Source organism: Corythoichthys intestinalis, chromosome 6, assembly GCF_030265065.1.
Source record: "Corythoichthys intestinalis isolate RoL2023-P3 chromosome 6, ASM3026506v1, whole genome shotgun sequence".
In the NCBI taxonomy this organism is placed as follows: domain Eukaryota; kingdom Metazoa; phylum Chordata; class Actinopteri; order Syngnathiformes; family Syngnathidae; genus Corythoichthys; species Corythoichthys intestinalis.
The window spans coordinates 16,176,510-16,200,673 of NC_080400.1; the positions used below are offsets into that span (position 1 = coordinate 16,176,510).

General features: G+C 40.4%; 2 protein-coding genes across 2 annotated transcripts in view; both read left to right on the forward strand.

The window, feature by feature from the left end:
• The window catches only part of LOC130917635 (serine/threonine-protein kinase PAK 4-like), a 56,965-nt gene extending 38,583 nt beyond the window's left edge, over positions 1 to 18,382 (forward strand). The window contains exons 5-11 of the mRNA XM_057839234.1: positions 4,417 to 4,650; positions 4,722 to 5,138; positions 7,469 to 7,602; positions 7,689 to 7,815; positions 12,514 to 12,639; positions 12,719 to 12,853; positions 16,546 to 18,382. Coding sequence (XP_057695217.1) covers positions 4,417 to 4,650; positions 4,722 to 5,138; positions 7,469 to 7,602; positions 7,689 to 7,815; positions 12,514 to 12,639; positions 12,719 to 12,853; positions 16,546 to 16,701 — 1,329 coding nt within the window. The 3' untranslated portion in view covers positions 16,702 to 18,382. The remainder of the gene's footprint in view (positions 1 to 4,416; positions 4,651 to 4,721; positions 5,139 to 7,468; positions 7,603 to 7,688; positions 7,816 to 12,513; positions 12,640 to 12,718; positions 12,854 to 16,545) is intronic.
• Positions 18,383 to 20,404: 2,022 nt separating this feature from the next.
• Positions 20,405 to 24,164, forward strand: part of LOC130917222 (echinoderm microtubule-associated protein-like 2) — a 72,553-nt gene continuing 68,793 nt past the window's right edge. The window contains exon 1 of the mRNA XM_057838391.1: positions 20,405 to 20,903. Coding sequence (XP_057694374.1) covers positions 20,804 to 20,903 — 100 coding nt within the window. The 5' untranslated portion in view covers positions 20,405 to 20,803. The remainder of the gene's footprint in view (positions 20,904 to 24,164) is intronic.

Sequence of the window (24,164 nt, forward strand, 5' to 3'; positions counted from 1 at the left end):
GTATAAATACGTTCTATTTTTAATTATTTCAGTCTCCCAAAAACGTATTTATTCGTCTTTTACGGTTTTTTTTTCACAAGAGACATCTCTAGGTTCTGATGCAAATTCACTCCAAAGCACAACGCTCAAAATCCATTTTAAAGCAATAAAACTGGCCACTGGAGGGCAGTAGCGCATTTGGTAAGAACTCATATCGGACCATGAAAATAAATGAATGAAGAGAATTAGTCAGGAAACGGAAGTTGGAAGAAGTAAGAAGCGTGAGAAAAATGTGGAGAACGATGTAAACACAAGGCACTGCGCCACACAAGTTCCCTAGGTGAATTCTGTTATGAGGTAGTGGTCACTGCAAAAGAAAGATAAAAAAAAATCTATCTTGGTGAGACAGACAGGCGGTGATGAGGGAAAAATTTACCCCGTCTGCTGATACAGCCGCGGCCAAAACAGCGTCATCTCTCAGTTCAATTGTTTAGTTGTGTGTAAATTAGGCGTGAACGATATTGGAAAAAACTATTGTTGCGATTTTTTTTAGGTTTGCAATATATTGCGATATTATATTGCGATATTAAAAAAAAAAAAGATCTATCTTTTTTAAAGAAATTTTCAATAAATGACTTGAATAGCTGTTTGGAAATACTTTACATAACACACCGTGACCACAGTGTATTCATATAATACCGTTTAATTTGTGAATGATGAAGATTTCTGTATGAAGGTATCCAGGAAGTCATGTCAGCACAAAATAGATCATTTATTGAATACAATATTTTACACTTCAACAGCAGCAAATACATTAAATGATAAATAAAAGAGCAGGTGCATTAGTCCCCTAAGTTTTTGACAAAATATAACAATAAATAAAAACTTCTGTAAAATAACAACAAAGTTGTCAACATATTTGAACAAAAATATTAAATATGACAAATAAAAGAGTTGTTCACAAACTATAACAATAAATAAAAACCTCAGTAAAACAACAAAGTTGTCAACATATTTGAACAAAAATATTAAATATGACAAAAGAGTTCACAAACTATAACAATACATAAAAACCTCAGTTAAACAACAAAGTTGTCAACATATTTGAACTTAAATATTAAATCTGACTAATAAAAGTGCAAGTGCATTAGTCCCCTGAGTTGTTTACACAAAATATAACAATATAAAACTGCAAAACGGCAACAAAGTTGTAAAAATATTTCAACAAAAATATTAAGTATCAAAACTTTATGTGCAGCTGTACTATATATAGTTATTTGAAAAATACGGTTTACAATAAATTTAAATATAAAAGAAACAAACTCAATTGAACTTGTAAATAATTGAACTGAATAACTGCAAATAACTGTGATGAATAACAGAACCATTTTAACTCCCAAATTTCCTGCCTTCCTGATAGCTGTCACATGAATAAAAAGAAAAGACATTCATTCAGCTGTGTTATGTATTTGTCTGCATATCGTCCACCTTCCTTGCTCAGCAATTCTCAACTGGGTCTCATAGGTTTTTGGCCAAGACTATTAGTTTATCCACTATAGCAGGCTTGAGACAAGAACGTTGGCATTTAACAATGTTCCCACCTGTGCTAAAAAGCCTCTGATGGGGAGCTCGTAGCAGGAATGCATAGATACCTGCGTTTTAAATGGTCCCACATGTTTGACAGATTACTTCTTGTTGAGGCAACCATGGCGAGGCACTGTCGACAGGGCTGTTTTTTGTCCCTTATAGTCTTGTTCTTGCCAAAATACTTCCAAAACTCCTTTTGGATACAGTCTTCCTTGCTCCTCCAACGTGTTGATTGCTTGCTTTCACTTTGAGAACGGGCCCTCCTCCCTCCGCTCTGCTGTTCGGCCCCTCCTCCCTCCACTCCGCTGTTGCAGGGGGAGGGGGAGGAGCCGATGACTTGCTGGAGAGAAAGAGAAACTGTGCGCTTTTTTCCCCTCTCCTTCCTCAAAACAAACGTTTGTGGATTAAAAAAAATGAAATTAAAAAACTATCGCACGTCCTTGCGATGGGACTATTGCACATGCGCACATCGCGATGGCGATGTTTAAACGATATATCGTTCAGGCCTAGTGTAAATAAATTGTTATTTTGCTATCAAAAGCTCTATTCGTCTTGTTGTTCATGTTATTTTGTAGAAGGAAAACATTATTCAGATGTTAGGGATGTCACAAAAGCAAAAAATAGCTGTGTTAAAGTCAAAGTTATGTTTGAAATGTATGCTTTTACAAAAAGCTCAATTTCTCTGTTTTTTTCATCAGAAATTGGAAAATTGCTCAAACTAAGCTGTTTTCTAATGCTGATATCTAGAGAATGGATAAAGATATGAACTTAGTTTTTTTCCTGCTGAAAGAAGAGAGTCTAATCTTTCTTTTGGTGGGTTCCATGTTTATATAGCAATAGAACAGAATTTTCTGTGGGCCTTGCAAAATCAGTCAAAATCCAGTAAAACGGCCGGGAGCGAAGGGGGTTGCTCCGGTGAAAATGGCTGGGAGTGAATGAGTTAACCGTGACTATTTTTAGGTCATGTAAAACAACTTCAATATTCGCAGTTATTGTTATTGTTTTTTTTTTTTCAAATTATTTTATATACTCTATATGGTGAGGAGCATAAGAATTTGCACCCCTTGTGATTTTGCATGTTTACCCACTTAGAAAATAGGTTGAGGTCAGAAATTTCAATCATTGATGCATTTCCACTCAGAGACATAATCTAAAAAAAAATGTGGAACTCATATTGTACGATTTTTCAATAATGTATTTGTAACTTACTGGGGTTCCCTGAGAATCGACAATAATTATGACACTAAAAGAGTTGTCAGTCTACCTTAAAAAGTCCACCATTACCCCATGAGTAACTACCCACCCACCACCAGCTTGAGCTCATTATTGTCACCTGTGTACCCCACAGTCAGTCATAATCCAACTGCTACCATGGGCAAGACCAGAGAGCTTTTGAAAGACACCAGAGAAAAAATTGTTGAGCTCCACAAAGCTGGAAAGGGCTATGGGACAATTGGAAAGCAGCTTGGTGAGAATAAATCAATAGTTGCACCAATTGTTAGAAAATGGAAAAGGCTAACCATGACTGATACCCTACTTCAAACTGGGGCTCCATGTAAAATCTCTTATCGTGGGGTGTCACTCATGATGAGAAAAGAGAGGGCTCAGCCTAAAAGTACACGGCAGGAGCCGGTCAATGACCTGAAAAGAGCTGGATGCAATTTCAAAGGCTCCTGTCAGTAGAAGACTACAGCACAATGGTTTAAAATCATGCATTGCTGAGAAGATTCCCCTGTTGAAGCCAGTGCATGTGAAAGCCCATCTAAAGTTTGCCAGGGACCATCTGAATGATTTACAGGGGTCATGGGAGAAAGTCATGTGGTCAGATGAGACCAAAGCAGAACTTTTTGGTGCAAACTTTACTCGCCGTTTGTGGAGGAAAAAGAAAGATGAGTACAGTCCCAAGAACAGCATACCCACTGGAAACCATATGCTTTGGGGATGCGTGTCGGCAAAGGGGACAGGACGACTGTACTGTATAAAGCAGAGGATGAATGTTGAAATGTATCGTCAGATTTTCAGCCACAACCTCCTTTCCTCAGTCAGAGACTTGAAGATGAGTCGTGGCTAGATCTTCCAACATGACAATGATCTGAAGCACACTGCCAAGCTGACCAAGGAGTGGCTGTGTAAAAAGCATATCAAGGTTCTGGAGTGGCCTAGCAAGTCTCCAGACCTCAATCCCAAAAAAAATCTTTGGATGGAGCTTAAACTAAAACAGCCCCGAAACTTAACAGATCTAGAGAAGATTTGTGTGGAGGAATGGGCCAAAATCCCTGTTTCCATATGTGAAAACCTGGTGAAAAACTACATAAAGCGTGTGACCTCTCTAATTGCAAACAAATACTTCTGCTCTAAATATGAGCACTGATTTTCTCAGGGGTACAAATACTTATGAACCCTACTAATTACAAATAAATAAAAATCATACAATTTGAGTTTCGGATTTTTAAGAAACAATTTTTTAGACTATGTTTCTATAAGTGGAAATGCATCTATGATTGAAATTTCAGACTTTTTTTTTTTTTTTTTTTTTTTATAAGAGGGTGAACTTGCAAAATCACAAGAGGTGCAAATACTTCTGCTCCTCACTATAAATTTTCAAGTATAAATAATTTTATCTATTCATATAATGTTAAAAAGTAAATTGAAATACTTTCCCCAAATAACACAATAACTTTTTTCATGGTATATAACTCATTGCATGCAATTGATGGCGCTACATGACATGTCCAATTCATTTAAATCAGGAAGCCTAGCTGTGAATGCTCATGTTTTCTCCATTTTGAATGGGAGGGGCAAATGAACAAATGCGTCTTATATATTCATTGTACCATTTGCTGTCTTCAGGATCAGGTGGTCCGCCGCGATCCGCACCCCGATCACAGGCCCAAGTCAGGATATCAGGCTCGGGATGGCAGCCCCCAGTCTCCTAGGGAAAAGCGGCCCCTTTCCGGGCCCAATATCCGCACCCCGAACCTACCGGTGACCGACGGAGTGATGAAGACGGCGCAACAGACGGCAAGGCCGTTTAACACGTACCCCCGGGCGGAGAGCGACGGGGGACGCAGCCCCACTGGCCCGGTAAGCAAAGACACGCCCCTTTACACGAACATAATGACACGATTGAATGCAATGTGTCGTCCTTCGCCCAGCCGACGCACCCGCACGAGTCCTCCCCTCAAAACGGCCCCTCCGTCCCCCGCCGAGGTTCTTCTGGGTCCAAGCCCCCCGCGGGCCACCCTCACCACACATCATCGCATCCCAGCTTGACGCCCGAGGCCGGGCGGTACCCACACACCCCTCACCCCGACGTGCCGGCCCCGCGGCCACCGGAAGCCCGCTCCCCGCAGAGGGAGCCGCAGCGTGTTTCCCACGAGCAGTTCAGAACGGCTCTACAGATGGTGGTGGATCCCGGCGACCCACGCACTTACTTGGACCACTACATTAAGATCGGCGAGGGGTCCACGGGGATCGTGTGCATCGCCACCGTCAAGACTACGGGTAAATTGGTCGCCGTGAAGAAAATGGACCTGAGGAAGCAACAGCGCAGAGAACTTCTCTTCAACGAGGTAACGCCTTACAGTTTGTTAGACACAATGTTGTCATCATTGAGACAGGGGAGAACAAGCTGTCACAAATTGTGCTCTTTCATGAATGTCTACCTATTTATTCAAGCCAATAAAATTTAACAGTAAAGACAAACTCCTATCATTTCAATACTGATACTGCGCAACACTGCCTTCTGGTGGTCGATTTATATCAAGCGTGACAACCAACCCTCTTTTCGCCTAATTCACCGGAATCTATCTGGCTTCGCTCTGAGATTATGAATCGCACGGCCGTTAGATTTGCTGGAAAATCCATTTAAGGCATACGAAGAGCGAGTTCATATTTTTTTAAGCAATTAGTCAAGAAATAACCTAAAACTCTGCCAAAATCTTGTATAAATCAGACACAAATAATTATGTTCATTCTTACTACCAGGCGTTGACAACTCCACATAAGTCTAAATTATTAATAATAAGGTTTTGTTTTGCGTAACTTCACATGGAAAGTGAAAAATGGGACACCCAATTTTTCTTATTTTAGGTCTGGCAGCAGTTTTGAATGGAATTTTTGGGAGTGGATTTAAAAAACTCATCTCAGGTTTTCTCCATTATGTCAGATTTTTTAACAAAGAAAAACCCCTGTTGTCTTAAAAAAAAATATGAAAACCACTACTTTTAGGGATGGGAATCGAAATCCGATTCCAATTCGGAACCGGTTCCGAGTGTTTCGAGGCCTCGACATCACAATGAAAAAGCCTTAACGATCCCTTTAACGATTCCTAAAGACGCGTATTGCGTCGTGACATGTGTTGTTGTCCAGACGCATCAAACTAGCATGGCGCCAAGAACCGCTCGCTCCAAAGTTTGACTACACTTCACCAGGAAAGAGTGTGAAAATGAAAGGTTACGACGGGTAAGCACGAGCATTGCAGCCATAAACGTAACAATGACAGCACGTAGGTTCAAACGCTCGAAAGTGTGTCTTCACTTCACGAGGAAAAATTACAACAAAGCGACTTGCAGTCATTGCAAGGTGGAGATAACTGCATCGGGAGGGAATACGATTGCGCTGTCCTCACAGAGAGGCTAACGCTCAGTCCTGGGTATAAAAAAAAAAAAAAGTCCCGGCTATACAGCTAGCTAAACTCCCAAATGACGATGCAGAAGACGTTGGTATAATTTGCTGACTTAATTCAACCATCACCTGAAGAGTGAAACTAAGAATAGAAATGAAACAAATCAATTTCGTCCCCAATAACAAACAGGTTTGCATCAACGTAAATCAGCGATGATTAGCTGCGAATACCAGTATGGTTAGCATTCGTTCGCTAGCATTAGCACATCGTTCAAACCACTACACAACTGGATTTAAGTGTCCGATCGCGAGTGGAAACACAACAACAACAACACAAAAGATGATACATACAGGCGTTGCCTCTGTAGATATTAACATTAAGAAAGAACGTAGGCTCGTAGAAGTGTTTCCCTCTTTACTCACTTGGATGCGGCATTTCTTCTTTGGGTGTATGCGCGCTCCAGGAGTCCTCAAACTGCGGCCTGCGGCCCAAATACGGCCCGCCTCCACATTTGGTCCGGCCATTTTGAATTTTTTTTTTTTTTTTTTCTCAATCGTGTTATTTATTTTCTGGCCTTTTCCTTGAGGAATTCAGAGAGGGTTATTATCTATTTAATTAATAGTGTTTTTATTATTATTTATTATTATTATTATAAAGAATCCAGAAAGGGTTATCTGATTGTGGCTTTCTGAAAAACAATAATTTTTTACATTTATGCACTTCTGCAATTGTCACACTTTTTCTGTAACAAACTGACCCCGGTCCCTCATCAGAGAAGGGAAAAGTTATGTGGCCCTCACAGGAAAAAGTTTGGGGACCCCTGCTTTAACACATATTGCCAAAGGCAGAACAAAAACCTATCTGCCAATATATACCAATATTTTTTATTTCTATTAGATAAATGTTTCAGTAAAATGTTACACATTCTTGTGTATTTGCCACTTATTGCCACAGTTAACATTGAGGCTTTGGGCCTCTTTTGATCTCGTGAGTTTGTAAGGTTGTGACTTCTGATTAAACAAACTCGATGCCAATCAAAACGTTTGTTCTTTTCCCCCAAATTAGAATCGATAAGAGAATCGATAAAGAATCGAATCGTTAAGCAATATCGATAATGGAATCGGAATCGTAAAAATCCTATCAATTCCCATCCCTAACTACTTTACACATTTACTTGTCAGTTTTGAATCCTGCACCCACAAGTTAGTTAAAAACAAGACCTAGAACAACAAAACAAACCCTGTGTAATTCATCTCGTCACTCTGTCAACTCCAGGTTGTGATCATGCGCGACTACCACCACGAGAACGTTGTGGAAATGTACAACAGCTACCTGGTGGGTGATGAGCTCTGGGTAGTCATGGAGTTCCTGGAGGGGGGCGCACTTACCGACATTGTGACGCATACTAGGTGAGAGCTGAGCCCTCGCCTCTAAACTCTGAACTCAAATCTTTCCTTGATTATTGGTTAAAAATTGTTTTTCGCATTCACGCCAGGATGAATGAGGAACAGATCGCCACAGTGTGTCTCTCCGTCCTAAAGGCCTTGTCAGTGCTGCACACGCAGGGCGTCATCCACCGCGACATCAAAAGCGACTCCATCTTGCTCACGCATGACGGCCGGGTAAGATGTCTCTCGGCACAATCTTCCTTTGGCGATCATTGGCTCCCAATTCTCCCATTCTGAATTAATTTGATGACTATCCGAATTCATTAGGTAGCCAAATATATTGGCTAATAAAAACGGTATACAATTATATCGGATAATAATGGTATCAGATTTTAATGATTGGTTTTGGGCCAATAGTCATCGTCAAAGTTTTTGTTGAAGCGTTCTGCCTTTGCACAAGGGTAGATCCCTCCTTCGTATGGCAGTTATGTTTATTGACTGTTAGACGCCACCAAACTAAGATTCTTGGGATTTGTTTTGTGAGAAAATTAAATGATGAATAAATGCCGTCCGTCCGTCCATCCATCCATCTTTTAGTCTGCGGTCGGGTCATGGGAGCAGCAGCTTTGGCAGGGAAGCCCAGACTTCCCTCTCCCCAGCCACTTCAACCAGCTCCTCTGGCAGGATCCCAAGGCGTTCCCAGGCTAGAGAGGCAGTCTCTCCAGCGTGATGAAAAAAATGAATGGACGCGGGTTACCGTGGCCCCCCTCTGGAGTTGGGGCTGGAAGGCAAGCGTCTGGTGGCCAGGCCTGTACCCTTGGGGCCCGGCTGAACACAGCCCGCAAAGGCAACATGGGTCCCTCTTCCCATGAGCTCACCACCTGTGGGAGGGGCCAAAGGGTGGAGTGCGTAGGGCAGAGATGTCCAAAGTCCGGCCCGGGGGCCAAATGCGGCCCCTGGTCAAATTTCATCCGGCCCCCAGCCTCTGTCATAAAATCAATAACGTCTGGCCCGCACACAGACTTAATAAATTGGTCAGCAGTACTGCTACTATCATATGAAGTAGCTTACACACTAAATGCTGCTCCTCATTTACCCATTAAAAGGCAGCAGCACTCTTAAGACATTACCCCATGTGACCCTTAATTCCCAATTTTCTAAAATGGTGACAACACAAAAAAGAAAGTTGAATGCGACAGCCGACGCTTCAGGGATAGGTGGAAGTTGGACTATTTCTTCACTAAAATACGCAACAACTGTGTCTGCCTCATTTGCAAAGAGACAGTCGCTGTTTTTTATAGAGTTCAATGTGAGGCGATATGACCAAACGAGACGCTGACATGTACGACAAGATTACAGGGAAGATACGTAGCGAGAAATTAAAGCAACTTGAAGCTAGTTTAATTTAACAGCAGCAGTACTTCGCAAGAACCCGAGAATCGAAAGAGAACACCACAAAGGCTAGTTGCGAGATTGTTGATATTATTAAAAAAAAAAAAATTATAATAAACCAAATGTGACACACAGAATGGCTAAAATTTGCTTAAATATATCGTTCTACGTAAAGGATGTCAACCAAGGTCGGCCCCCCACATTTTTACCACACCAAATCTGGCTCCCTTTGCAAAATGTTTGGACACCCCAGGCGTAGGGAGTTTGGCGGCAGCCAAACACTGCTTGGCGGTCCGACCCCCAGCTACGCAAGCTAACTCTTGGGACATGGAACAATAAATCATTGAAAAATAAGGAATGTTAAAATCATTTCGTATAACTACTGCGTTACCAGAAATAAATAGTCACTAAGAAAAGTAATAAAACACAAAAATCCAGCAAATCCTGGGAATTGTCATTGCATTAGCATGTCCTATGATTTGGGGCGGGGGGGAAGGACCTATTATTGCCTGCCTGTATTTGTATTGCTTTGGTCACCCTCTAGTGGCTCTTTGGTGTAACTACTATAAACGTGATTTAATTGTGAATGATTCTGTCTAACCGCTCGAAGTGTACGCACATTTGAGCTCCTGAAAGCACGCTCCTATCTCAACTGATTAGCGCTCAGGGCCTGAAAAATACGACTCCAGTATGGCTCGGAAAACTCTGAAACCTGAGGATCTGGATGAAGTTAAAGCCTCCATCCAGAAAAGTGGCCTCTCTGGCCCCTCTGACGAACCTGGAGGCTGACGATCTCGACCAAGGAAGACGCGCAAATGATCTCATCATCTCTGGATTACAACTGACGCCCAGATCATATGCCGAGGCCGCTAGCCCACCTGTGGCTCAACAGGCAATTGCCAAGCTGCAAGAATTTGGAATAAAGGTGGACCCGCAGGACATCCGCCACTGCTGCTCCCAACAGGTGGGAGAGGACCGGCGACGGTGGTCGTGAAGTTTGCAGACCACAAGAGCAAGGTTGCCTTGCTTGACCAGCGCCACCGCCTGAAAGGAACGAAGATTTTTCTGAATGACAACTTGACTCGCCGAAATGCCCAAATAGCGAGAAAAGCACGTCAGCTCAAAAAAGGGGAAAATTGCCAGCACCTGGGTCTCTGATTGCAAAATCCTTGTCAAGTCGCAAGACATGAAGATAAGAGCCGTGAGAAGCCTGGAAGAGCTGACCTCATTCGAAAATTAATGATGACTCCTGTTACCACCTTCCTGGATGACCAGATTGATGAGTACCATGATGACTAGAGGTGTGCAAAATTTCCGATTCTTAGATTATTCGCGATTCGGCCGTGCAAGATTCAAGAACGATTCACAAACATCCAAATTCCGATTACTGAAATATGCGAAGTAAAGCGGAAGTACACAACACTCAGCGCGCCGCGCTGTCTTCGGGACGGAACGGAGCGAGAGTAGCTAAACAACATGCTTCCCATTACCCGGCCCCTCGGGTAATGCCAATGCTGAACTCACGGCTCTAGCTCAACTCATGCAACGAGACAAAAAAACACAACAACATACCTGACTGCTGCCGAAAAGCTGTACAAAGTACATCCATTACAACGTTACAGTGGATATCATTTATATAGGACTAGATGCAATATAGATTCGGTAGTGTTAGCAGCACATCTACAAAAAGCTAGATGCGAGCGTTATAAACGGCCGCCATCTTAAAGCAGTACACTTCCCTGCAAGGCTGTTGTAGCAAACCTTCCAAGCAAACCTAATTAACTTTTGATCTAAAATACTCCTAAATCGGTAAAATATTGACTTGAATCTATCTTTAAAATAGTTTTAAAACTTTCACATGTCGAAAGTAGACAAAAGGGAAATTATGGAATGACGGGAGCAATTTTAACAAATTTAACGGTTGATTCACAACATTAAATTAATTGAATGTAGTTTAAAGCTGCTGATACAGAATGGGGACTGGAGTTTTTTATTTAATGTTATTTTTGTATATTTGTTTACTGCTATATGTTAACTTGATACTGAAATAGTAGTGTGGTTTAGCCTGAGAGTATTTTTGAACAGTTCTGGAACTCATGTACAAAACATTTTTTTTTTAAAAAAAGGGAAAAAAAGGAGGGGGGTGCATCAATAATCGTTTTCTAATCGAATCGGAGCCTCTGAATCGTAATCATAATTGAATCGTTAGGTGCCCAAAGATTCCCAGCTCTAATGATGACCCAACTGATAATCTTGATCCTGACCTCAACTTTTGCAATAACATGTCGAACAACTGTAAGTACTACACAGTGGAACTACACAGAGCTTCAATAACAAGTTTGATGTTATTGCCGTCTCAGAAACCTGGCTTAAGGAAAACAAAGAAACTGACTTTAATTTGCACGGATACGACATTGCTATGATATCACCGACCATCTGCCTATCTTCACAAACTACACTCCACGCAACCACTGCGTAAATCCGACAAAGACATTGTACAAAAGAATCAGAACTGATCAAAATATTGAAAACATGAAAAAAGATCTCTAAACTCAAGACTGGAATGATGTTTACAATGCAAACAATGTGAATGCAGCTTATGGGTGCTTATGAATACACTTCAGCACGATAAGCACTGCCTGATTAAGTTGACTCCCACAAGACAAAGAATGCAAAACAAACCTTGGATGACCAAGACGCTTATCAACGCTTGCAAAAGAAAACAGCTCTTTATATCTTTGTTTTTGTTTTTTCATTTGTTATATTCTGCCAATCTTGTTTGTAGTTTATTTGTCGACGCCAGTGCTTGAGACAGCTATCATTTACCACACAATGAATTATACCTATCACTGGAGATGCACTACTGAAGTAACGTGATAGATTGATATGATGTGTTTTATGGAATGTACAATGTAGTGTCTTGTAAAAATAGATAAGTAGTTTTATTGAGCGTTAGTGTATGTTAAAGTTGAACACTTCTATGATGAAGTAGAATGTAATTGTAACGTATTTTATTTGAAAGCTTTTTATTTAACATTGCAAGGCGAAAGAATATCAAACACTAAAACTAAATTTTGACTGTGCGTCCCGGGCTGTTGGGGGACGGGTATCGATAAGCATTTGCTTTTTCCAGTCTTTCCTTTGTCTGTCATCGTCTTTCTCGGGCAAATTCCACATTCTGAAACTGTCAATGATTATGATGATGATGACAATGACAATAAATTCATTCATTCCTTTAATTATGGACCTTTTGGCTCATTTATATTATTTATATGGGACATTTATTTTCCATAACCTCAGTAGAAGTTGTTCTCTTATTTTTCATATTCTGTTCATTTTAATTGAAAAACCTTGAAGTTGTTATATTTATCTTTTTTTAAAGCTTCCAGTGGGGCATCACAATAATATTAGCAATCACACATTAAGTGCATGACCGCATATATCGGTATCAGATTTTGAAATTCGGACAATATCAGGATATTGGTTAAAAAGTCCTTACCGGACAACTCAGTTTGACTGATAATTACTTCGTGTGTCCAGGTGAAGCTGTCTGACTTCGGTTTCTGTGCTCAAGTGTCAAAGGAAGTGCAGCGTAGGAAGTCTTTGGTGGGTACGCCGTACTGGATGGCGCCTGAGCTCATTTCGCGTCTTCCTTATGGACCCGAGGTACTGTTTGCGCTTCCTTTTCTCTACCCACCGAGAATTCCCGAGTCCTACTTGTGGTATCTGGTCGTTCCCTGTGCAGGTGGACATCTGGTCGTTAGGCATCATGGTGATCGAGATGGTGGACGGGGAGCCGCCGTACTTCAACGAGCCGCCACTCAAGGCCATGAAAATGATCCGAGATAACCTGCCACCTAAACTCAAGAACCTGCACAAGGTACAGTGAACTGTTTTATTCGACTTGGTATGTTGATAGTGGAGACTGAAAATTACAGTGGTACCTCTGCTTTTGAATAATTGGTTCTGGAAGTAGTCTCGTAACCTTAAAATTCAATAAGTAGACGCGCGTTTTCCATATAAATACTCTATTCTGTTCCAAGCACTACTGAAACTCCACATGAAATTTTATAATTGGGATAAAACGGGAGTAAAACAACAGCCAAACACATTTGAAGAATTCCAAATACCTAACCTAACCATTAACACCCTAATGAAGTAGATAATAGAACATAATGCGAAGGGAAAAAATATATCTATAATATATATTTTTTACAAATTAGAAAAAAAATACATGCATTTTTCATAACAAAAAATACATACAGTTAGGAGCAGAAGTCAGAGCCATTATGATTTTGCAAGTTCACCCACTTAGAAAATAGGTTAGAGGTCTGAAATTTCAATCATAGATCCATTTCCGCTCAGAGACATATCTTAAAAAAGCCAGAAATCACATTGTATGATTTTTAGGGGTGTCAAATGATTAAAATTTTTAATCGAGTTAATTACAGCTTTAAAATTAATTAATCATGATTAATCGCAATTAATCGCAATTCAAACCATCTGTAAAATATGCCATATTTTTCTGTAAATTATTGTTGGAATGGAAAGATAAGACACAAGATGGATTTATACATTCAACATACGGTACATAGGTACTGTATTTCTTTATTTTAACAATAAATCAACAAGATGGCATTACCATTATTAACATTCTGTTAAAGCAATCCAAGAATAGAAGGACTTGTAGTTGTTAAAAGATAAATGTTAGTACAAGTTATACAAATTTTATACTAAAACCGCTCTTCATGTTTTCGTTTTAATAAAATTTGTAAACTTTTCAATCAAAAAATAAACTAGTAGTAGTTGATGTCAGTAATTACTTACACAATGCTCATGGGTGCTGAAGCCTATAAAATCAGTCGCACCCAAGCGCCGCCAGAGAACGCCAAAACTCCGAAAAACACAACAACACTATGCTGTCATTTTAATCTGTTTGAGCGGGGCATTTGTGCGTTAATTGCGTCAAATATTTTAACGTGATTCATTTAAAAAAATTAATTACCGCCCGTTAACGCGATAATTTTGACAGCCCTAATGATTAAAAAAAAATATATACTTAATATATTTGTAATTTACTGGGGTTCATAAGTATTTGTACCACTGAGAACCAGCAATAATTATGACACTCAAAGAGTTGTCAGTCTACCTTAAAAAGTCCACTTTTACCCCGTGAGTAACCACCCACCCACCACCCGTTTGAGCTCATTATTTTTACCTGTGAACCCCACAGTCAGTCATAATCCAACTGCTACCATGGGCAAGACCAGGGAAAGACACCAGAAAAAAATTGTTGCGCTCCCACAAAGCTGTAAAAGGATACGTGACAATTGGGAAGCAGCTCGGTGAGAATAAATCAACATTTTTAGCAATTTTTAGAAAAGGCTAACCATGACTGATAATCTACCTCGGACTGGGGCTCCATGTAAAATCTCTTCTCGTGGGGCATCACTCATGATGAGAAAAGTGAGGGCTCAGCCTAGAACTACCCGGGAGGAACTGGTCAATGACCCGAAGAGAGCTGGTTGGACAGTTTCAAAGGCTACTGTCAGTAGAACACTACGCCCTGTTGAAGCAAGTGCAGGTGAAAGCCCACCTGAAGTTTGCCAGGGACCATTTGAATGTTGTACAGGGGTCATGGGAGACACTTTTTCAACTTTTTGAGTTCTGAAGAGAGCTGTATCCACACTTTCAAAGGCTACTGTGCAATGGTTTAAAATCATGCGTTGCTCAGAAGGTTCCCCTTTTGAAGCCAGTACAAGTGAAGGCCCGTGTGAAGTTTGCCAGGGGCCATCAGAATGATGTAGAGGGTTCATGGGAGAAAGTCATGTGGTCAGATGAGACCAAAGTAGAACTTTTTGGTGCAAACTTTACTCGTTGTGTGTGGAGGAAAAAGAAGGATCACTACAATCCCAAGAACACCATCCCTACTGTGAAGTATAGGGGTGGAAACCTCATGCTTTGGGGCTGCTTGTCAGCATAGAGGACAGGACGACTGTATTGTATAAAGCAGAGGATGAATGGTGAAATGTATTGTCAGATTTTGTGCCACAACCTCCTTCTCTCAGTCAGAGACTTGAAGATGAGTCGTGGCTGGATCTTCCAACATGACAATGATCCGAGTCACACAGCCAAGCTGACCAAGGAGTGGCTGCGTAAAAGGTTCGAGAGTGGCCTCGCCAGTCTCTGTTCTTAAATACTGTACACCTCTAGGACACATCATCAGTAATGAACCGGAGGTCATAGGGTGTTTGATCATCATACACCCTCACTCCAGCGACCCTGCCGATGGTGATCAGCCCCTGACTTGTGTCCAAGCGGCCTGCTACTCCAAGGATCGATCCATAGCCATCTTGAGGCTTTTTCCTCAGCCTCAGATATTGATTTGATGGCTCTTCGGCACAGCTGCCCTTTTACTCCCAGGAGTTTAAGCGGTCGAGACAGTGACTGGCCAGCAAAACCTCGACACCCCACCTCAACTGGTTCGCAGCGGGCTTTCCAGCCATTGCTCCGGCACTCGGTCACCAACTCTGCATATTTGGCCCTCTTATGCACGTTGGCCTCCTCCAGTCTGTCTTCCCAGGGGACTTTAAGCTCAACCAGGACCACTTGCTTTGTCGACTCTGATGTTAACACCATGTCTGGGTGGCGCGAAATGGCTCAATCTCTCTGGGCGACTTTGAGTGTCCATTCCTGTGCGGGGGTTAGAAGCCCCCCCCAACGATACTTGACTGATGTTGCGCCTTTTCCCCAGCTCTAATAAAGGTGATGGACTGCTTGGGAGTGTGCCGGTACCTGCAGTTGATAATAGCTGTGCTGAGTGTATCTGCCAGGGCCCTGTGCACCTGGTCGTGACGCCGGCGGTACTGCCCTTCCCCCAAAGCCTTTGGGCAGCAGCTGAGGATGTGCTCTACGGTGGCTCTCTTCTGGCACAGCTGGTATTCTGCAGTGTTTGCTAAGTCCCAGCGCTTTAAGTTAGTTGGGCTTGGGAGAACGTTATACACTGATTGGATGAGGAACTTGATGTTCTGTGGTTCAAGCCGCCAGAGCTCTCGAGACCTAAATCCAATAGAAAATCTTCAGATGGAACTGAAACTTTGTAGAAGATTTGTGTGGGGGAATTGACCAAAATCCCTGTTTCCATATGTGAAAACCTGGTGAAGAACTACAGCAAGCGTCTGACTTCTGTAATTGCAAACAAAGTCTTCTGCACTAAATATTAGCACTGATTTTCTCAGGGGTACACATACTCATGAACCCCAGTAAATTACAAATAAATTATTGAAAAATCATACAATGTGATTTCCGGATTTTTTTTTAGATTACCGGTGTGTCTATAAGAGTGGAAATGCATCTATGATTGAAATTTCAGACCACGACCTATTTTCTACGTGGGTGAACTTGCAAAATCACAAGGGGTGCAAATACTTCTGCTCCTCACTGCATATAGTTTTGTTGTGAAAAATGGATGTAAATATTTTTAATTCATAAAAAAATATATATTATAGAATCCTTTTTTCAAATATAATCATTTCTATCTGATGGCCATTTTTTGACATTATTTCTTTGCAGGTGTCTCCGGTGTTGAAGGGCTTCCTGGACCGCATGTTGGTGCGCGAGCCGTCCCAGCGCGCCTCGGCCGGGGAGCTGCTGAAGCACAGCTTCCTGAGCAAGGCCGGACCACCGTCCTGCATCGTGCCCCTCATGAGGCACAACCGCATGAGATGAGGACTACTCGGACACACTTTGGGCTTTTCTACTGTGGCTGCGTGGGTGCGAGTGCGAGTTGGTTCTTCCCTTGTTACAAAGCAATAATTTGGACCGAGTGTGCGAGCGAGTGACTCAAGCGCGAGTCTTACTGTTAACGGAAAAGAACACTTACTGTAACCTGCCTAACCTGGAACTTTTATTATTGTTATTATTCAAACCCGGTTTGGATTTTAAGAGGGGACGGGAGAAACATTCCTGACTGGACTTTTGACTACTGAGGGACGCACGTCGGCAGGAAAACGAGCAAAACATGAAGTCAAAGGTAAACACTGGAGTAGATTTTCTTGCTTTTTCATGCGGGAGTATGATTTGATTTGATGGTTATGTTTATGATATGATGCTTTAACTCATTGGCTGCCATTGCGGCGATGGGCGTCCAATCCATTTTGACTGGGAAGTCGTTCATTTGCCCCTCCCAGTCAAAATGGATTGGACGTCCATCGCTGTCAATGGCAAAATGAGTTCATCATGAGTGACTTTTTTTTTCCCCCTAGCACTGTCAACAATAGGAGCACATTTACACACACCAACACAAACACACACACACTGGTTGTCATGTTGTGGCTGCTTGATGGACAAACATACTTTTTTTTTTTTTTTAATGAACTTTTTAGATCATATTTTGTACAAAAACGAAAACAATGATTTGTGACAACTTTTTAAACGGTGCTTTCTTCTCCCTCGTGATTTAATACCAAACAAAAACAAGCGTGGCTTCGGCGTGTAGTGCAGAACACGTTTATTTGTAGAATTATGAGCTTCCCGTTTAGCACGACTAACTGGTACGTTGTGGTTTACCTCCCACACAGCAGGGGGCAGCGCCGTGTCCAACTATTCTTTTGTTTCTTCCTCCTGGCTGGAATGTACGATGGAGGATTAGTGCCACACAACGTAAGAAAGAAAAAATAGGCTAATGAGGTTAAGATTAATATTACAAAATTTGAGTCATATGTTGTGATATGAGATTTAATTCTTACGAGAATACAATCGTAATTATGATAACGAGATTTAATAATATTGCGACTTAAATCTTGTAATATAATGACGTTATTCTCATAGGCCTTGTTTTTTTTCATTGTTTGTGCGGTCTTAATAGTCCTTTGGAGTATGACGAATATTACGACTTTAATATCGTAACATTATGACTGTTTTCGCCGCAACCAGTTTTTTTATCTTTCTTTCTTTGTGTGGCCTTGATACGCCGTTGTAAGAATGCAATGTTAGGTCACGTTTAGATTTTAGCCCAAAACACTAACAATCAGCAAGTCGGCAATTTAGAATTATTATTACTATTTTCATTTGTCGGCTCGCAAGTGAAGCGACAATCAGGTGCACTCGAGATCGGTAACACTAAAAATGAAGAAAACACTACTCTAAGGCCCAGCACTCTGAATGTTTTATTAAAGTCATTCAGATGAGTGCGCTAAATTCGTTAAAAAATTGTTTTTCGGTGGTCGGGGTGCCTTTTACGCCACGCGGGGACACTTTGACGTCACCGTAGGCGAAACGAAAATTCGTAACGGTTCATAATTCTGTGTAAGTACAAAAAGCGATAAGTTGTTCCTTATTGCTCGCTGATAATGTCATCAGCGTCTGTCTGTGTTGTCACTGGGATTGGCGAGAAAATAAAAACATTTCGCTCTGAATTTTTAGTTTCTTTTTTCACTAAGGTACACAATGCTGATTAACTATAATCTCATTTAGGGATGTCCCTATCGCATATTTTAGCACCTGAGTCTGAGTCATGGAATTATAATGTATTCTTATGAGAAAATCCCGCTTGACATATACCATTTCGACTTACAAACAAGGTCCTGGAACGAATTGACTTCGTACGTAGAGGTACCACTGTAGTTTTGAATGCTCTACTGGTCCTTCTCAAAAAATGAGCATATCATGAAAAGGTACTCTAAAGAAGCTACTAACCTAATCATCTGAATCAACGAATTAACTTAAAACCCCTGCGAAGATTCCTGAGGCTTTTAAAAACTCCCAGCCTGTTGCATTACTCAAAACCGCAATCATGGGCAAGACTGCCGACCTGACTGCTGTCCAGAAGGCCATCATTGACACCCACAAGCAAGAGGCTAAGACACAGAAATTTCTGAGCGAATAGGCTGTTCCCAGAGTGCTGTATCGAGGCACCTCAGTGGGAAGGAAAAAGTGTGGCAGGACACGTTGCACAACCAGAAGAGGTGACCGCACCCTGAGAAAGATTGTGGAGAAGGGCCGATTCCAGACCTTGGGGGACCTGCAGAAACAGTGGACTGAGTCTGGAGTAGAAACATCCAGAGCCGCCGTGCACAGGCATGTGGTGGAAATGGGCTAGAGGTGCCGCATTTTCCTGGTTAAGCCACTTTTTGAACCTGAAACAGCGGCAGAAGCGCCTGACCTGGGCTACAGAGAAGCAGCACTGGACTGTTGCTCAGCGGTCCAAAGTATTTTTTTCAGACGAAAGCAAATTTTGCATGACATTGGGAAATCAAGGTGCCAGAGTTTGGAGGAAGACTGGAGAGAAGGAAATGCCAAAATGCCTGAGGTCCAGTGTTAAGTACCCACAGTTAGTGATGGTCTGGGGTGCTGGTCTTGGTCTACTGTGTTTTATCGAGGGCAGGGTCAATGCAGCAAGCTATCAGGAGATTTTGGAGCATTTCATGCTTCCATCTGCTGAAAAGCTTTATGGAGATGAAGATTTCGGTTTTCAGCACGACCTGGCACCTGCTCACAGTGCCAAAATCACTGGTAAATGGTTTACTGACCATGGCATTACTATGCTCAATTGGCCTGCCAACTCTCCTGACCTGAACCCCATAGAGATTCTGTGGGATATTGTGAAGAGGAATTTGAGAGACGCCAGACCCAATACTGTGGATGAGCTTAAGGCTGCCATCGAAGCATCCGTAACACCTCAGCAGTGCCACAGGCTAATTGCCTCCATGCCACGCTGCATTGAAGCAGTCATTTCTGCAAAAAGATTCCCAACCAAACATTGAGTGCATAGCTGATATAACTATTGTAGGTTGACTTTTTTTGTATTAAAAAACACTTTTTTGTATTGGTCGGATGAAATATGCTATTTTTTTTTTTTAGATAAGGATTTTTGGTTTTTCTTGATTTTGTTGTTGTTGTTGCCAAAACCATCGATATTAAAACAATAAAAGGCTTGAACTACTTCAGTTGTGTGTAATGAATCTAAAATATATGAAAGTAATATTTATCAGTACATTACAGGAAAAAAATGCACTTTATCATAATATACTAATTTTTTGAGAAGGACTTGTATATTCAAGTGTTCTTTCTGGAATTGATTTTGCTGCTCTCGTGTGGACATTAAAAGAAGCGCAGCGTATACCGTCAGCCGCTAATACTGTACTATCAAAAGTTCAAAACAAATATGTTGTCTCCATTTCGAAATGATCAATTGTGACTGAGGTGCTAAAATAATTTTGTTTAATATACAAACAGCTTTAATTCTTAATATACAAACATCTTAATTCTGTCGATTTTCCCACCTGGTGTTCGCTATCAATTAGCAGCACGTGTAAATAATTCAGCAGTGACGTCATCACTGTACTTGCATCTCTCCCGGTGCTGGAAATCGAACCTGTGTCACGTGACGCGTTTTGCCTCCTGAACCAGTGAACGTGAGAAGGCTGTTGTTGCCATGGAAACAGCGCGGCCGTCCTGCATGAGGCAGATGGACGCGACTGGAACTTATCAAGCAAAAGAGGAGTCACACCGGAAACGTTGCACGATTTCAACATAAAGAGGACTCATCGATTATTGGATATTTGTGCAGGGCATAAATGTATAATTACATGCCTGCTTTTAGTTTAAAATTTTTAATTCATACTCATTTTACCGAATAGTGGTTTATATGAACTTTTAATGCCCGAGTCTATTATAGTCCTTGCTCTTACACTGAAAGTTTTTTAGCAGAAATGCAAAAAAGTAAAGCCGCTTGACTTGGAATCAGACTGAGAAGGCAGCGTGAGACGGCGGCCGCAGGTAAAGGTGAGAGAAGGAAGAAAATAAGGAGTGGAAAAGGGGAAAAAAAGGAATGATGGACGGAAGGAGAGGACCGGACAAGAAGATGTTTATGTCTTCGTGTGGGAGCTTGTACGACAGCAACAACCTGCTATTGCAATACTGCAACAACGGTCAGTTCACGCACACACACAAAATACACAACAATGACCACATCTGTGGCTTTTTATTTTAAATTTCCCCACTCAAATCAAGAACAAAAGGCCCGAAAATACACGGAATAGTCATTGTATGAGTACAAAGTAGCTGAAAATGTCTCACGTGAACCAAAAGGTGTTGCTCGTTATCAACAAGTGCTAATTTTAACAGCTCTTTTTTTTTTCTTGTTATATTTTAACTAATAAGCTAACTGTGTTAGCTGAAATTGCTATGTTGATCCTGTCGGCGCCAACCTCAAATTTTTAATAGGTGAATGGTCTCTTGTTGCTTCTACAACAACACGGATGCTTTTTTTTTTTTTAATGCCACTGTTAATTGTATGAGATGATGATTTTTTTTTTTTAATGCCACTGTTAATTGTATGAGATGATGACACACTAAACGTATGAAACAGAAACCTATAATATCTTAAAACCTCTCGAAAAGACCCTAAATATAACCTTAAAACAGCAAAAATAAAAAAATAAAATAAAAAATAACCACCTGTTACTGTTGCAACCACCTCAGTCATAGGCGAAGTTTGACTTTTGGGGCAGGGGGGCACAACATTTTGATGACCCTGAAGCAGTATCAGCAATAAAATTACCTTACAAGAATATTTATAATAATAAGTTGACAGTATGCAGTTTTTGTTTCCCATCATTCTTGAAGGGAATTCTAAATCAGGCTGATTAGGCTTTTCGCCAAGATCGTCATCCATTGAATATGGTACACCCACCGGTGTCGTGCCAATGTAGGTACCCCAGTCAAAAATTGTATCCCCTGGGCGGAGCCATATGGAGGTAGATTTGTTTCTGTTATTCAATCAAAAAAGTTGCTTCAATAAAAAAAATAGTTGCTTCAATCAAAATTAATATTTTCCACGAAAATAAAAGTCGCTTTAATAAAAAAGTGTTTGAATGCAAAAATGAATTTGAAACTCAAAAACAAAACAAAAAAAATGCATGTGAAAGCTATTTTTCTTTGATTTTTTTAAATTTAATTTTATTTATTTATTTTGAAGCAATGTTGATTTGTGTTTGGGCCACATTTTGGCTTGGACATTTTTGTCTTTATCAATCAGAAAATAAGTTGCTTAAAAAAATATATATATTTTCAAAAAGAAAAATCACTTCAATCAAAAAAAGAAAAATTTCAATCATGGAAAAAAGTTTTTGAATGCGAAAAAATATTTGGGATTGAAAAATTTGCATTTGAACACTTAATTTTTCATTGAAAAAGTTCTTTGATTGAAGCAATCCTTTTTGTGTTTGGGCCATATAATGGGGAGGACACTTGTGTCTAAATCATTTAATCCCCCAAAAAGTTGCTTCAATCCCAAAAAATATTTTCAATCTAAGAAAAAAATTATTTTCAAAATAAAATTGTCCTCCCCTAATTTTTAGGGGGGGGGATATTATATGCAAAGCAAATGACCGTCTTAAGTTGTTGGCCATGATCTGTTCGAAGAATAATTTGTACCCATTATAAAACTATATTTTTGTGTTCATTTGATTCATTTTTGTTGTAGTTTTATTGCTTTACAACTTTGATATATATGAAAAAAGTCAATTACATGCAATGACACTTTTCGGCCACCCCCTTAAAATCCGCTTATGACCTCAGTAGTCACATCGTCAACAGTGATGCTGCAATCCTTCGCTAATAAAAATAAGCCACATTTCGTTTTTAAATGAATAGAAAACACCTACAGTGGTACCGCTACATAAGAAGTTAATTCGTTCCAGGAACTTGTTTGTAAGTCGAAATGGTCTAATGTCGAGCAGGATTTTCCCATAGGAATACATCATAATTCCATTAATTCGTTCCAGAGCCCAAAAACCGAAACTAAATCCTTAATAAATACTGCTGGTACTATTACAAATGGCAATTAAACATAGAAAAACAAATAAATTATTGATAACAATCGGAACAATAATATAATAATAATAATAATAATTCCTGTATTAATGTAAACAATTGGGTTCTAATGTGGCGGACGTTTTCTGCTGTACCTGAACGCACCGAGCGGTTGACGTGTCAGAGAGAGGAATCGGTGGCGGTTGACAGTTTCACTTTCACTTTCAATGTTTTCTTGAGAACACCGTCAACTTTTGTGTTGGATAAGTTGTGACATAAATGACAAAAACCTGACGAAACTGGCGATTTCTTTGGCGATTTTACACAATAATAATTGTCACTTTAACTTATAAAGTCTGGCGAACGGTGGTCGGAGGAGGACTGTGGAGATGTATTGTTGAGCCAACTCACTGATGCGCACCCCACGCTCATATTTCTCTATACCTTGCATCTTCATTTAGAAGGTAAGCGTCACCTTTTTTGCCTGTTTCACCACCTGTACCAATCTTTTTTAAACCTGAGTTGATTTCTCACACAAGAAAATTCGCTGTGCGTTCGTCTCCGGTGCTGTCATGTCGTTATATTTCGAGCATGTCGTCGGATATAGACCCTACTCACCAACGTCACAGAATGACGTGTCGCTGTATCCGGCCGCCATATTGTCCATCAGTGTTTATCCGTATTCTCAATGGTTTCAGAACAGGTGTTCGGCCATTCCTTACTAGGCGGCGAAACGTCCTACACAATGCTCAGGGCGCTTGCGCATGCATCCACACGCATGCACATCGATTAGAAGCGGCGAGTACTCACTGTTTTTGTTTTTATTTAGTTATTTAGAACCTTTTCACAGCCTCAAAGATACTTTTTGCATGTATTACCCTCTCATACTTTTAACCATTGTGTTTTTTTGTGTTAGCTTTGAAGCAATTGACCACATTAGCCATGTAGCGTATTTAAACCGTCCTTATTTGATATAACTACATTTAAGTATTTTCTGCAGGCATTTTTTTAGTAAGTTATTCCTGTATGCATCTAAACTAGGGCTGCAGCTATCGAATATTTTAGTAATCGAGTAATCGACTGAAAATTCTATCGATTAATCGAGTAATCGGATAAAACAAATATATTTTTAGGTGAAGAGCAATTATAGATATACATGAGAAAACAAGACATTTTATCATTTTCAGTCAATCAATGTCTTTATTTTTTATGTATATTGTTAAAAACAGCCAACAATTGCATCTCAGATGTAACTAGAATTTTAAAAAATGACTAATTCACTGCTTTCACTCAAAAAACCTTTAGGTCTTATTTTTAAAAAGTATATATATATATATATATATATATATATATATATATATATATATATATATATA